This window comes from Tachyglossus aculeatus, chromosome X1 (genome assembly GCF_015852505.1).
Source record: "Tachyglossus aculeatus isolate mTacAcu1 chromosome X1, mTacAcu1.pri, whole genome shotgun sequence".
In the NCBI taxonomy this organism is placed as follows: Eukaryota; Metazoa; Chordata; class Mammalia; order Monotremata; family Tachyglossidae; genus Tachyglossus; species Tachyglossus aculeatus.
In genome coordinates, this window is record NC_052101.1 from 96113684 (window position 1) to 96129353 (window position 15670).

General features: G+C 48.9%; 1 protein-coding gene across 5 annotated transcripts in view; it reads right to left on the reverse strand.

Annotated features, from left to right (window-relative positions):
* The window catches only part of QRICH1 (glutamine rich 1), a 63489-nt gene that overhangs the window by 28886 nt on the left and 18933 nt on the right, over positions 1-15670 (reverse strand). For 4 of the 5 annotated variants that reach the window (XM_038771710.1, XM_038771707.1, XM_038771708.1 and 1 more), the window contains exons 2-3: positions 13374-13703; positions 1167-2198 (exon numbers count right to left, since the gene is read on the reverse strand). In XM_038771710.1, coding sequence (XP_038627638.1) covers positions 1167-2198; positions 13374-13682 — 1341 coding nt within the window. In that variant the 5' untranslated portion in view covers positions 13683-13703. The remainder of the gene's footprint in view (positions 1-1166; positions 2199-13373; positions 13704-15670) is intronic. The other variant, XM_038771711.1, reaches the window with a different exon arrangement.

The window sequence follows — 15670 nt, forward strand, 5'->3', positions numbered from 1 at the left end:
GTCTCTCCCAGCCGTGGCCTAGCAGGGACTTTGGAAGGCCTTAGCCGCATCTTCTCACTTCTCCTGGCTTTGTGCATCCCCCGACTCTGCTGTGCACTTTGGATGTGGGAAATTTTCATCGGATGCACGGGGGCGGGTGAGGAACCGCCGAGCAGAGAAAATCGAGAAGCGACCAGCGGGATGGTCACAGCTAAAATGACCCGCAAACGGGTGGCAGTCTATGGTGCCAGCCAGTTTTTAATTGGTAAATCATATGACCAGGCACCTAAGACCTTCAACGTATTTTAACGGAGTTGGATGGCTTTGAGGAGACTCACAGTGAAGACCCGGGCCCTAAATCAATACGGGCTCCCCCGCCGCAGCATTAAAAATGGCCGGGGAAGTCAAGCCTGGCACCAAAACTGAATAATGAACGGATTGGCCAGGGGGTGTTGTCCACCTTCCCGGTGTGAATTCCTGACTCTTTAGAACAGGAACTCGGGTCAAAAAAATGACTGCGGCCGAGTAGTAACTACGACGGGGGCACAAAAGCCCTCTGCCTTTTAAAAGGGCTGCAGTTAACCGGTTTTCGATTGGAGTTTGCACCCGTTAGAAGCAGAATCCCAGGCCTTAAAGACCCAGCTGTGATGCATAAAAGGAGCGTCCACTTTAGTCCTAAAATTAAACTTGGGTTTTCTACTACCTCACGAAAGGACTGCTAGGTGGGCTTCCCCTCAGGCCTCGGTACTGCCCAATTTTCTCTCCTTTATCTTTCATCCAACTCGCTCTTCTAATGCAGTTTACTCCCAGCATCTCCTCAGCCCGCTTCTGGCTTTTTGTGCCTTTGATCTCACACTCCGGGCAGTGCCTAGCCTATCCCAGACATCTAATCCTCAAGGAGCTACCCCTCTGGAGAGCCTCCAAAATCGGCATCCACCGGGCCACGTTCCCTCTCTTCCAACCGCTGGAAGTCCCTCCGCTCCGGAGAGCAGTTTCGGCTTCTCGAGTAAGGCCCCGTGTCGGGTGCGCGTGTGGTGCGGTGTGTGCGATAAGTCTCGTGTTGAACCGACAACTACGCGTGCTCACTGCGGAACAATTCACGGCCACGAGGCGTGCGGCCTGACTTGACATTTTCCTTCGTGAGCCAAAATGTCAAGTCGGCTGCGCGGCAGAAAACTTTCACTTACTGAACAGGTTACTTGAAGCTGCTGCTGCTGCTGCTGCTGCTGCTGCTGCTGCGGCGTCTGCTCCTGTGGGGTCGGCTGCTGCTGGGGGTCCCATATGTGCACAGTCTGCGCCGTATTCTGGTAGGTCCCCGCTACGGCCTGCACCGCCACCGGAATGTGGATGTTGCCATTCATGAACTGCGCCGGAAAGAGGGAGTTGGCCAGGGTCTGCACTACTTCCTCGTGCGAGTTTTTCACGACGGATGTGGCGCCCACCATCTTATCCTTGTCATCTTCCAACTTCACGGCCGTTAAGGCTGTCGGTGAGCCACTGACGTGGACCGCGTTGTAGGCCTCCTGAGGGATGGCGATGTGGGTTATGTTCTGCTGCTGCAGGTCGCCGCGGGGCTGGGCAGAGTACACGGGGATGGTCCAGGTCTCTCCGGTCGGGCTGGTGATGGTCCCAGTGGCACTGTACAAGTGAGCGCTGTCCACTGTCAATAGGTCTGGCCTTAAGGACACGTAACTCTGCTGCTGACCCTGGGGAATAGCCAGCACGGTAGCAACTGGCTGCCCAGAAATAGCATATGACACGGTAATCGGCATATCCACTTTGCGTTTCTTCACCGGCTGAAGAACGCTGGCCGTGCTGATCCGCCGCTCCCCCTCCCTCGGCGAGCCTTGCTGGGACGGCGGCGGGGACAGGGCCCCGACCGTCTGGATCTGGATCTGCTGGCCCCCGGCGATAGCCTGCCCCGCCACGAGCTGGGCCTGGATCTGTTGATGCTGTATGTGCTCCTCCTGGATCTCCGGGGCCTGAATCTGCTGGGCCGTCTGCACGTGCTGCACCTGGATCTGAGCTGCCTGAAGCTGAGACGGGCTCGGGTTCTGCAGAGACTGACTCTGAATGGCCTGGGGGGCCTGCTGCTGGGCCTGGCCTTGGATCTGCACCTGGACCTGTATCGGCTGGTCGGCAGCCTGATGGACGGTCAGCTGAGGAGAGAGCTGCTGGGCTGACACCTGCTGAGGGGACTGCTGGACCTGCACCTGCACCTGCAGCAACAACAAGTCACCCGAACGTCAGCCCGCGAGACTCGTCCCGGCCGTCGGCCCCGCTCCCCGCCACGGCAGCACGCCGGAGGAAACCCAACGGCAACGGAGCGACTGAACTGCTGCCCGCGGGTCTCGAGCTGAGCTCCTCGCCGTCCTTCACGGGACCCATTCAGTCGGAGGGAAATCGTGAGACGCTGCCCCATCGACCTGGCGAGAAGTCCCGCAGGGTGGGGAGAGTGGACGCGGACCACCCGGACAAAGCAAGGCTGGACTCTGCTCCTTTAACACCGGAACCCCCAGGCCCGCCTCCCCGGAGACAAGCTGCGCGACCCCCACGTTACTCGGACTTCCGTCTCGCCTCCTCTTCTCCAAGGCCACACTGGGAGGCCCAACCGGGAACATGCCTTCCCAACTTTTAGACCGCTGGGAAGCCTGGGGCTGAGGCTACGATGACTCTGACTTACAGCCCTAACTGGGCCTTGAGGAACCTGAAACTTGGGTCAGCTCTGGTGCGCTTACTGTCTTCGTCGTATCTATGTCTTGAGCAGTGTTTGTGTTCCTATGCCGTTGCTGGTTTCTTTTTTTAAAAATGGAATTTGTTGAGCGCTTCCTATGTGCCAGGCACTGTACTTGATGCTGGGGTAGACGCAAGCAAATGAGGTTAGATACGGTCCCTATCCCACATGGGCTCAGAGTCTTAATCCCCATTTTGCAGATGAGGCAACTGAGGCACAGATAAGCGAAGTGACTTGCTCAAGGTCACACAGCAGGTAAGTGGTGGAGCGTGGGCAGCACCCATTCTCCTGGCCCCCAACTAGTCTTAGACTGTGAGCTCCCTCATGTCATTCTCACCCACGGAGTTCCCCAGGCTTGCACATCATGGGTGCTTAATAAATACCAAGGAATGAACACACACAAAGTAACATAAAATGCTCTGGCAAAACTGAGCAACAACCCTTAACAGAGTTGCTCGCCATAAAGAAGAGAGAGTTATAGTTTCTCGCACTATTTCCACTGCTTCTCCGGTAAGATCTGCATGGCCTAGTGGATACAGCACGGGCCCGGGCGTTAGAAGGACCTGGGTTCTGATCCTGGCTCTGCCACTTGTCTGCTGTGTCACCGTGGGCAACTCCCCTGTGCCTCGGTTACCACATTTATAAAATGGGGATGAAGACTGTGAGCCCCATGTGGGGCACGAATTGTGTCCAACCTGATTAGCTTGTATCCTCCAGTGCTTAGTACAGTACCTGAAACATAGAAAGTGCTTAACAGACACTTATTTAAAAAAAAATAAAATCAGGGCCCAAATGCTTGACAATGAAGCAGCTTGCAAAACAGAAGCTAGGAGTTAAGCTGTCTCTATAGTAAAGAGAGAGATGTTCACACTTGAAAATGCCCAAACTGTGCCTGATGTCAGTGGGAGACTTGTTTCCCGAGTAAGGTGCCCAACAACCTAACAAGTAAAATGAGTCAGCGCTCCCATAGTACCTATTTTCGCTGTGCATTTTGGAGACAATGCTGCTGGGGAATTGAGGACTGTTCCTTCAACACGCAAGTCTGTCCGGACGCAATGCGAGGCGCTGCCGGAAAGCAACGACTGCGCCCATGCACGCTGTGTCAGTCGAGGCGTACCATCAAGCGAATTTGCCTTAACTTCGGGTCATCGGGAATGGAACCCTGTGTTATAGGAGAACTGACTATATTTGATGAGCCTTCGACCAAGAAAAGCTAGATATTTTTTTTTTAGCCAGAGGAATGAAGGCAGGAACTAATGGCAGTCGTTAAAAGCAATAGAGGGGGAATTAAGAAGCACATTATTCCTCTATCTTCCTCTGCTTAAAACTAATTGTTTCTCAAATCATAGCCTACAGTGCCCCAAGGGTTTCATTTCGTCTCTTTATGGAAAGTGATTTATCTGGTCTCAGGATTAACATTAAAATGAAACGGACTAGTATAAAGATGGTAAGGCAAGTTGCTACACCCAACGCATCACCCGGAAGACCTGACCCTCATCCAGCGTTGCACAATTCATCATGAAAACCTTGCTGTTTAGTCAATCAATAGTGTTTCTCAAGGGCCCGTGTGAAGAGCGCTTGGGAGAGCACAAATGGGAAGCAGTGTGGCCTAGAGGAAAGAGCCTGGGCGTCAGAGGACCTGGATTCTAAACCCAGCTCTGCCACTTATCTGCTCCGTGACCCTGGGCAAGTCACTTCACTTCCCTGTGCCTGAATTTTCTCAACTGTAAAATGGGGATTCAATTCCTGTTCTCCTTCCCACTTGGACTGCGTGCCCCACGTGGGACCGGGACTGTGATCAACCTGATTAATTTCTATGAACCCCAGAGCTTAGAACAGTGCCTGACACATAGTAGACCCTTAACAAATGCCATAAAAAAACCCCCAAACACCACGAGATACAGTCCCTGCTTACAATCAAATGGTTATTTTCTGCCTCGAGCCTTTATTTACAAGACGATGCTTCCCCGCACCCCCACCCATCATCACTTGAACTTTGTTAGACTTTTGTTTTCCGAAGAAAAGACACCCAGGATAGAAACTGAACATTTCAAGGGACTGATAAACAGGACAGCAAACACTGCAAAGAGTTTTTGCCACCACATAAAGTTTAGCCCAATTCAGCCAAGAAAGCAGCGAAGCCTGGTGGAAAGAGCATGGGCTTGGGTCCTAATCCCAGCTCTTCTATTTCCCGCTGTGGGACCTCGGGCAAGTCACTTCACTTAATTTCCTCATCTGTAAAACGGGGTTGAAATATCCGTTCTCTCTCCCACAGACCGAGCCCCACATGGACAGGGACCGTGTCCAGCCAAATTACCTCATATCTATCCCAGCACTTGGCGCTGCCACACTAAGTTCACGGCCACCCTGCTTGCCACATAGTAGGTGCTTAAGTACCAGTTACTAAAAACATATCCTCCCACTCACTCCTGTATTTAACAAAGAGAATAATTAAAAATACCATTTTGCAGGACTAATCCTTTGGCCAAGTCCCTTTTCCTCTTGTTCATACACCTAAGCTTTTAAGGCTGCATGCTCATGGCATTTCAAGTATCTTTCCCAGAATAACGAGGAAATTTCTTCTTGTAAAATGCCACATTCTCAGCTCCACTAAGTAACAGGGGTAGAGGTGGAGGGAAAATGCACTCATGTGCCCATCCCAAACGTTGGCAATATTCTCTCTCTTCCACATCCAGAAGAGAGGTTAGAAAAAGGGGGGGGGACAGGGTGAGACATGGGAGGTTTTCCAGGAACGGTGTAGAAAAGTAATTCACATGGTTAGATCAGGGATGGCCAAACCTTCTGACCCAAAGACCTCACTGTGTCATGGGAGGAGGCTCAGGTGGCACTGATGTTGAGAGACTGAGGCCTTGGAGGTAGATTCGAAGTTTGACAGGTTGGATGTGTTTCTTTGGATGCTGCAACTGTGGACTTCTTTCCTTAATTTCAGGCTGACCTTCTTATCTACACAGATCATCGCGTCCCCCTACTAGTTCACAGAATAAGCCTGAAAGATCCATCCAGCTTTGGCAGTGAGAATATGCTACTTTTCTACAGTCCTCTCTCTTTCCTGTGGAGAGATGTTCCTTCCCCAGTTGCAGGAAAGTAGGGAAACTGGTTTTTGGTAAAAACAAAATAAGATTAGCCAGCATAAAACTTGTCTGCTGTGTGACGTTGGGCAAGTCACTTTGCTTCTCTGGGCCTCAGCTGCCTCATCTGTAAAATGGGGATTGAAACTGTGAGCCCCACATGGGACAGGGACTGTATCTTGTATCCCCCCCAGTGCTTAGCAGAGTGTCTGGCACGTAGTAAGCACTTACATACCATTATTGTTATTATTATCAAAGGGCACTAAGGTCATTAATTAACTCACCCAGCCAACTGGATCCTCTGATAAGCTCAGACCCATTATTACCCAGAGAATGAATGATGGATTCATGCGATTCCACAACTTCCTCTTCTCCAGAGCCCTGAAGAGCTGAGTGATAACACTGTTCCAACTGAACCCTATGTGGGTAGACCTGGTTCTCCTTTGGCACATACATATATATATACATTTTCCATCAGGCTCTACTCTACACTAAGTTTAAGTCAAATGTGAAGCCTGCTCATGACATTAAAAAAGTAACCCGACGGTTTTTCAAGGTCTTTCCAATCCATAGGATCTTTGGTTGGAGACCTCTGCGCATAGATGAATGATTTGTTTCCCCATTACCAAATCCCGCCCCACCAATAACTTCTCCCGAGTTACTCTCCAATTTTTACAGGAGGGGATGAAAAAAAGAGGAAACTTTTCTGGATTTTCTCCAAAGTCTTTCGTGTTCTCATCTGGAAGAGACAGCTGGAGACTCAGGTCACTAAGGAGCAATGTAAAGCCACCAAGGACCTGTGAGCAAGACCACCCAATGCTGTTTTTGAAATTTTTGGTCAAGAGCACACTCAGTTCTGCGATAATGGGTGCCTTTCACTACATGTCTGGGCTGGAATGTTGTTAGGGAATTAGGGAACGTTTATCCTATGACATGAATCTAAGATTGGATTCAGCACGCGGGGTCAGGAACGGGTGAGAACTGTAAGTGCAAATTTTCCCTCCCTTGAGGTTTGGCAAGAATGCAGTCCTTGCTTTCAAAGAGAACTTGGTGTACTGTCGTGTTTCTTTTCATTCAAAGATGTGCATTTTGCTAGGGAGCACCACTACCATCAGCATCCGTTTACTATGGGAATAGCACTGTATTGGGTGCTTCTAACATGGAAATGGTATGGGCTGGTTCTGAATGGCAGGAACCAGTCCAAGGGGCCTCAAAGGAATAGAAAGCATGTTAGGGACAGAACAAAGACTACAATACCTTTCATAAAAGAGGATGGGGGGGGGGGAGGTTTACTGGGGGTATACCAGAAAGCCAAGGAGTGTATCTGCCACGTGTGGGTGGGGGGGTTCGGGAGTCCTGCAGCATCAACACAGCAGAACCAGGGGAAAGGGAGCCTAAGGGAAGCAGCTCTCCATTCCCAACCTCTACTCTCTACCTTCCTCTTTGGTCTCTCCCATTCCAGAGGGAGGGCAGAAGCACTGTTCAGCGCTTAGAACGGTGCTTTGCACAAAGTAAGCGCTTAACAAATGCCATTATTATTATTATTATTATTATTATTATTATTAAGGAATGTGAGGCCAGAGGACGCGAATTATTATTAAAGAGAGGCACAAAAACGGAAGTCCCAGAAAAGGAAAGCCCAGTCCAAAACTGATGGCAAAGACAGTACTATTATTCCATAAACTTTCAGAGGGCCCAGGCAGTGGCGTAAATTCATCAATCACATTTATTGAGCGCTTCTGGTGTGCAAAGCACTGTACTGAGCACTTGGGAGCATACATGACACATTTCCTGCCCATAAATTAATCAGATTTATGGAGACCATGCAGATAGGAGATCAAGGATGTGCAACAAAATGGTTAATGGAAGAGGTTCTCAACCCATCAGTTATGCCCATCTAGGGCTCTTGACAACCCCCCCCCCGCCCCCCAATAAAGCACTGAGAATCATTGACTTCAGAAGCCTAATAAAAAGATAAAACCCTAATATGGCACACTTTCTAAATTCCGGGAGAGACACTCTACTTTTAGTGAGTACTTCCTCTGGATCACCTCGAATGGGGCAGATTAAATTAGGATGTAAACTTACAGCTCAAGCCCTTCCCAAGCACTTGGTCCAGTGCTCTGCACACAGTAAGCGCTCAATAAATGTGATTGATTGATTATCTTTCAGTGGGTCCCAGAAGGAGAAAGCCCCTAAAAACTCTGTAGGCTGCATGTGTCTGCTTTCTCTCACTCTGACACTCTTAGGCTAGATGTCACGCCTTTCCCTTTTATTAAGGTTTCACTCTGTGTCCAGTGGCAATAGATATGGCCCTCAGCCCCCCACACACAGACACGCAAAAAAACAACAAAAAAACCCACCCAGGCTTTGCATCTGTGGTAATTAAGTTCAGAAATATTTCCTTTTTGGATAGCCTCAACCCCTCTCCCCCAAGATGATTCCCCTTTGCAATAGTCTTCCACATGCCAATTGCCTTGACTTGTTCTATCTGACTGACCTTGAGGTCAAAAATCTCACTCCCTGCAACTAGGGCTTTTGTGACAGTAACATCTGCTCCCCTTCCCTCACGGAAGAAGCGGGCTACTAGGCCTGGCTGGTGAGACCTGTCACTGTCATTAACAGGGAAATGCCCTGACTACAAAGAGGCGAAGTGCCAAAGCTATGTTCGGGTACATTTCACCATACCCACGTTGTTGAACCCATGTGGAATTTTGCAAATATAATACCAACTGGGTTCCCTCTAGCCACCTGTGATGATCCAAAATTGCCACATAATTTACTCTTCATGAAATTCAAATGTGTTCACTACAAGTCAGAGGATATTCCCTCTCAGTCCACATTCTGCTGTTTTCTGGAAAGCACGTAGTACAGTGCTCTGCACGCAGTAAGCGCTCAATAAATACGATTGAATGAATGAATGAATGGAAAGGCCAAAGGTGCTGAAGCACAAAAATCAAGTACTAAATCCTCTCCCCATGCCTAACACACTTTCTGGTAGAACTCTAGTTCTCCAAATGGATCATTAACAAACCTTTTCCAACCTCCCTCATTTACTAATAGCCTACTTTCATTAGATTCTCAACCCATTATTCATTAGCCCGATAGGTTCCAAACTCAGATCGGTAACCTTTTATAAAGGGCAGAAGTGTTGGGGAATACATACAAGGAAAGGTTCGCAGGAATTGAGCTATGGGACGCCAAAACAGCCTGAGATGCCTTGAGGGCTAGGTTAAGAAGAGGAAAAGGAATCTTGGCAGATAATTTAGGAGAAGAAACCCAGATCCTGATTAAAAGAAAAAAATTATTAGCAAACTTGGGGGGAGCCGGGAGGGAAGAGGAAGGAGAAGGGAGGAAAGGAGAGAAGATGGAGGCAGGTACAAGGGAGCGTTGGAGTCGCTCTGCTCATTAATGCAGGCTCCAACTAAGAGGATTAGATGAGTTTCTCTAGACCCAAGGAACTGGGGGGGGGAAAAAAACCTCTCTAGTAAATGCACCGGACCACCATCCAACTGGAAATCAACATCATGGTATCGACGCTGCTCTGGAGAGGAGAGAGTCAAAAGCCAAACGAGGTAGATGACGTGAAACAAGGAGGAGTGTACGGCTAGGGGAACAATGATTGTTGAAATTAGATAAGGCGAAAAAAGCAAAGGTGTCTGTGGGCCACCTCTCCCTGTCTGTACCTATTTAGGGTGTTCGGGGGGTTGTGGGGCGGGGAGAGCAGGTAGGTAGTTTTATCAGTTTAATGCTCCGACTGTAGACTGTAAGCTTGTTGTGGGCAGGGAATGTGTCTATTATATTGTACTCTCTCAAGCTCTCAGTACAGTGCTCGGCATCCAGTAAGCGCTCAACAAATACGATTGACCGACTGACAAGGCAACCACCGGGGGTTTCTGAAAAGCGGGCAAGATGCATACAGAAAGACTCTTCAGAAAAATAATCCAGACAGCAGAGTGGTGTATGGACTGAGATGGGGATCGACCGGAGGCAGGGAGATCAGCAAGGAGGCTGGCGACGAATACTGCCTGGACCAGTGTGGTGACTGTTTGGAGGAAGAGGAAAGGGGAGAATCCTGGTAAATGCTGCAGAGGAAGAACCGACAGGATTTGGCGACAGACTGAAGATGGGGGTTGAAAGACAGGGAGGAGTCAAGGCTAACGCTAAAGTTACAGTTTTGAGAGACGGGGAGGTGACAGGGGAAGGTAGGCGGAGGGGAGGATTTGGGAAGATGAGGAAGTTGTTTTGGACACACTGAACTTTGGGAAATCCGTGTAATCAATCTATCGATCAATCAGTGGTATTCGCGGGCTTTTACTTTGTGCGCAGCACTGGACTAAGCACTAGGGCGACATCATCTCGGCCCTCAAGGAGCTTGCAGTCTGTTTTGGAGGCAGGAGGAGATGCGAGATTTCAGAGGGGGGCTGGTGTCGTCTGGTAGTCGAAGCCGTGGGAGTGGATAAAGCTCCCCCATGGAGCGTAAATTGAGAAGAGAAGGGAAACCAGAACAGAGCATTGAGGGGCACCCACAGTTAGCGAGAGGCAGAGGAAAAGACAAGGAAAGAGTGTGAGAAGGATCGGCCAGAGAGGTAAGAAGATAACTGTCAAAAACAAACAAACAAAAAAACCAAGGTTGGAGACACTGACCTCTCCCTTGGACCAACAGCATAGAGGGCTGGGAGGGAAGGGGAGGCAAGGAGGCTCCTGTGACCGTCACCACCCCAACCCGGCTCCCTAGCTTGCCTCCCTCAACTCCCCCATCTCCCATTCTTTTTCTCCTGGCAAGGATGTGTGGGAAGGTACCGCTGAAGATATGTGGCCATTGGGACAACGCGGCTGCATTAGCATGACCAATTAAAAAAAAAATTACAACAAACTCCTCCCTTTTCTCACGCCAGAGAAAGAAGGTTCATGTCCACGCCCAGCTCACCATTTTAAAAATTCCTCACCATGATGAGATTGTCAGAAGTAGCCAGAGGCGGCTGTGGAACACCACCTGCGGTCCATCGGCAAACCCCCTGCTCGATCTGTCACCACATTCAGTTTTTTTTTGTCGGTATGGAAGTTGCAGGTGTCGGCAACAAACTCCCTAAATTTTCATGTGTCAGGGTATTTTAAACGGACAAACGTTAACTCAAATAGCAGAAAACACTTCTACGATCTTACCAGTCATTGTGAGCCAATGCATTAGAAATTCACTAACAAATAGATAACGTGAATGAGTGATTTCAGGAAATACTGCCTTCTACTACTTAAGCTGATATCAGTTGCTTTTCTGCCAAGAAGCTCAAAGTCCATAATTGAAACGCTCACTACTCCTCATCACACAAGGGGCGTGAAGAAGGGAGGAGGAGCCGAGAAATTGAGGCGCGGAAGAAGTTTGGTGCCCAAAGGCCACACTTCAGGATAATTACTGGTCCTTCCACTTCCTGTTCACCAGTCCATGCGGTAAGGAAAGCCATATATCAGGCACTCGAGGAGTATTCAGAAAGCACCGAATCAAGGACCCACGCAGACCGGTGAGTAGCTCCCTCAATGTCAAACTTCTCAGGAGGCCCTCATCACGTTCTTTCACCCTGGGGCCGTATTTGGGGGATACAAGCAAAAGGTTCTTTATTCTTTCAACTTTTTACAGAGAGACATCGGTTTATATTTCTCCCTTCCAATGAGTGTACAGGTGTACCCCCCACGATACCGCCGAGTTTTGTTCCTCAAAAATGTGGCTGTATCATGGGGTATGTTTCCCCAGAGGTTTACATACAGACAGCTAGGTTCCAGTCCAGAACCAGCCCCAACATGACAGTCGAGCCTTACGGGTAAGTAAAAGCGATACCATAAATCCCTTCCTGTCCCCGCATCTCCTCGCCCCGTCCCCTGTTCCTAGCAGTTTTCCCGGCACCCATAACTCCAAACTTGGCCCCCTCCTTCCCTGTGCCCCTCCCCCAACCACGCTCCAGTATTTTTTGTTTTCTTTCCAAAGACTAGTGACGGTCTGTCCCTGTACCCATTCCCATGGCTAGGGCAGGGAGGTAGAACTACGAGTGGGAAGAGGGTAAAGAGGGGGGCGGTGCTGCACATGTGGTTTGCCCCGGCGCCACACACATCACTAGTTTAAACAGAGAAAAAAAAAAACAATACTGGAGCGCGGGAGAGAGACGCGGGACGGTGGCGGCCGAGCCTGAGCCGTGGCAGAACGGAGGGGAAGGGCAGGAAAACTGCTCAGACCAGGGGAGAGTGGGAAGGGAGCAGGGCAAGGGGAGGAAGGGGCAGGGAGGGAATCGACTTACCTCAGTGATTGGACGTAACGTCAGGGACAGGGCTTACGGATCCTGGGGTACGTCAGCAAATAGTGCAGGACGTATCCCTGGGTTGCACGTATGGTAGGGTGGCCGTAACCTGGGGTACACCTGTATACAAACCAACATAGCAAGAAACTCCAGAACACAGTGAAAAGCTTACAGTATACATCTTAGGTCAACATATTCTACAACTAGATCCCAACCTGCTAAACCATTTAGAAGATAGGCCTAAAAGAGAAACATATAAAAAACTCAGGACAGCAGCCACCACGCAAACCTGCCAGGGGAGAAAAGTCCTTTAACATAACTTCCATCCACCTACAGCAGAAGCAGTAGAGGCAATTCCCGGGAAAGCGACACTGTTTTTTGTGTTTCGTTTTGTTCGGTTTAAAAAACCTTTAACGGACTGTTGGTTGCAAACCTGTTCAAAACTTAACCCCACAGGGCCCCCCCACAACCAATTTCCAGATCTTCTTCCCAATTTCTGCTTCCTGGTCCTCCTCCCTATCTCATCTCTTGAGAGAGTGGAGGGAGAAATTCCAAGAAGCACAGTTCTGGAAGAATGGAAGGGAAGTATAATAGAGAAGATCATAAAAAATGCTACCCTGGGTGAGACCAGTGATCCATCTTAAAAGAGTGGCACCGAAGCCTGTTCGGATAAGTAACGTGAAGTTACTCTATGAGACAGGTATTAAAGCTATGAGTAGATTAAAGGTATCAAAGAAATAAAGCAAAGAGGATTTTTTTTAAAGTCAATACAGGTTTCTACTCCCTGTGTAAGCTATTATCATGACCGTACATTTTGGGGCGAAGGACCAACTGACTGAGCATAACCGACCCTGGCGACATCAGAATATCCAACTGGAAGCCTGAGGACGATCCAGTTTGTGGAACTTCAAACCCGATCAGCCTTTCGCCTTTGAAACACGTCCAGTTCCAAATCTTCACGATACATAGCGCTGATGGAATAAATTTCACGGCAGACCTAGTCGCCTCTCCTTGGCTGTCACACGAGTGTACAGTTGGGAGGGAGAAAAGGAGCGCAGTGAGTGAAACAACTTTTCCAGGGAGAGGACACAATTTGGTAAAAGAAAGGGCAAGGGGATCAGTACTTAAAATCCAAAACAGCAGAGCTTTAAATAGCAGATCAAGCAAATCCCATATAACCAGTTGACTTGCATTTAAACCTGCAAGCAAAAAGTGCGTGCGTGTGTGTGTGTGTGTGTGTGTGTGTAGAGAGATATTGATGCATAGATAGATAAGATTCTTTACCTGAACCTGCTGTGGCTGCTGAACTTGAATCTGCTGTTCTTGTTGGGTTTGTTGTTGGACACTGGTGGTAACAGGACAGGCAAGTTCAAGCAAAGATCCAGCTACTTCTGTGCTATCTGTGTAAATGCAGTTCCCACCCTGTTGGTATACCATGGTGGTGGTAGCCGTCTGCTGGAACTCCTGGAGGGCTTCAGGTCCCTTGGAAGCTAAGGAGTCCAGGAACTCCTTCATCCTGTGCTGGGGGATTGACCGTGCTTTCACCCGGATGTACTCTTCAAAGGAGATGGTGTTTTCCAAAGAATTATTCATATTGCAAGGTTCTTAGGATTCCTAAATAAACAGAAAGGCAGCAGTTAACAGGAGGCACACGTTTTTCTGCTTCCAGGTCTGCCATGCACAAAGCCAATAGCTAACTTTTAACCCTGGAGCGGAGTTTGGCGAGGCAATCACACACACTACATTGCCCCAAATTCCGGGGAATACACCAGTTCATGCCGCAACATATGGTTCTTAAAGCACTCTACAGTGGACTGAAACTTTCGGTCTTATTTCCACTATTAGAAGGTATTCAGCAGCCCCTGTAGAAAACACTGCCTAATTATGGCATTTATCAAGTGCTTATTACTATGTGCTAAGCGCCGGCACATACACGAGGTTCTGAGATGAGGCACAATTCCGGTCCCACGCAGGGCTCACAGTCTGTCTTACCACTACCTTTACAGACAGGTACTTAGCAGAGTGCTCGGACCACAGCAAGAGCTCAGTAAATACTACCGACTGACTCCAGATGAGGAAAGTGAGGCCCAGAGAGGTGAAGTGATTTGCCCGAGCTCACAAGTTGCCCAGTGACAGAGCTGGGACTCAAACCTGGGTCTCCTGACTCGCAGTCCGGTCACGCTGTTTTCAATGAGCACATACGGTCTCACGCCTGCTTAAAATGGAGCAGGCACAAAGTCCGTTAAACTCCACCTAGTCAACTGTGTTGAAGAACTTTATAGATAACTGCTCTAGAATTGCCACACAGTTTTTAGAGGGGTGTGGAGAATAACAAAGGGAAGAGAGGAAGTGGGGTGGGGGAACAGAGAGGAAGAGAGAGAGAGAGAGAAAGCACACAGGCAAATTTGACAGTATTGCTACCACATGATCTGGCCTCAACAGTGCCAATATTTTCACCCTACAAAATGTGGAATATATTTTCCCCGGAAATGGTAGAACCATGAAACTGGTGGTATCCTTCCACCTACAGCACTAAAGACATTTAGAACCAATTCTCCCCCGTCCCCCTTCTCAGTGACTGCCTTTTGGCCAGTAATATCCTCAGGCAGAGGAGGCAAAATAGTCAATTTTGTTATTTGTACACAGTTGCTCTCTCACTCCCCAGACCCAGTTAATAAGGGAAGAGAGAGGCAGAGACGAAATGACTTCAGGGGAGTGTCGCTCCACCCAATATTGTGCTGGGGCCTTTTTCCCTTAAGGAAAAAAAAGTTATATAATCATTTTTAGGACAGAAAGTCCCCCCCCAAAACAGCCCCCCACCTTCCGAGCTTGCCAGGGGGTCTCTTGCTTCTAGTGCCTGTGAACAACAGTTGCTCACAGGCATTAGGTTCCAACCCCCAGTGGCTCTACTCAATCAATCAGTGGTATTTGAGCACTGTACTAAATGCTTGGGAGTACAAAAGGGTTGGCAGATGCACTCCCTGCCCATAGTGAGCTTACAGTCTAGAGGGAAGGGGCAGTTCCTGCTTTTCCTGAGAGAACCCCTTCCCCAGGTCATAACCCCTTCAAAATAATTCGCGAGCAGAAAACCACAGTAGTTTTGAGTGGCGTAGAATCTCTGCTTTCTTGCCATCTCTCAAATTGGGCAAATTGCTTGTATTTCTGGAATGCTTACCATGCGCAGAGCGCTAGGTAATAATAATGGTGGCATTTATTAAGTGCTTACTATGTGCTGTTCTAAGTGCTGGGGAGGTTACAAGGTGATCAGGTTGTCCCACTGGGGGCTCACAGTCTTAATCCCCATTTTACAGATGAGGGAACTGAGGTCCAGAAGTGAAGCAACTTGCCCAAAGTCACACAGCTGACAAGTGGCGGAGCCGGGATTAGAACCCATGACCTCTGGCTCCCAAGACCGTCCCTGTAGGTTGCCAACTTGTACTTCCCAAGCGCTTAGTACAGTGCTCTGCACACAGTAAGCGCTCAATAGATACAATTGAATGAATGACGGAATGAATGAAGGGTAAGCTACAAAACCCCGAAAGTTCATTTTTAAAGAACATTTACGTCTGCGTGTCCTCTTG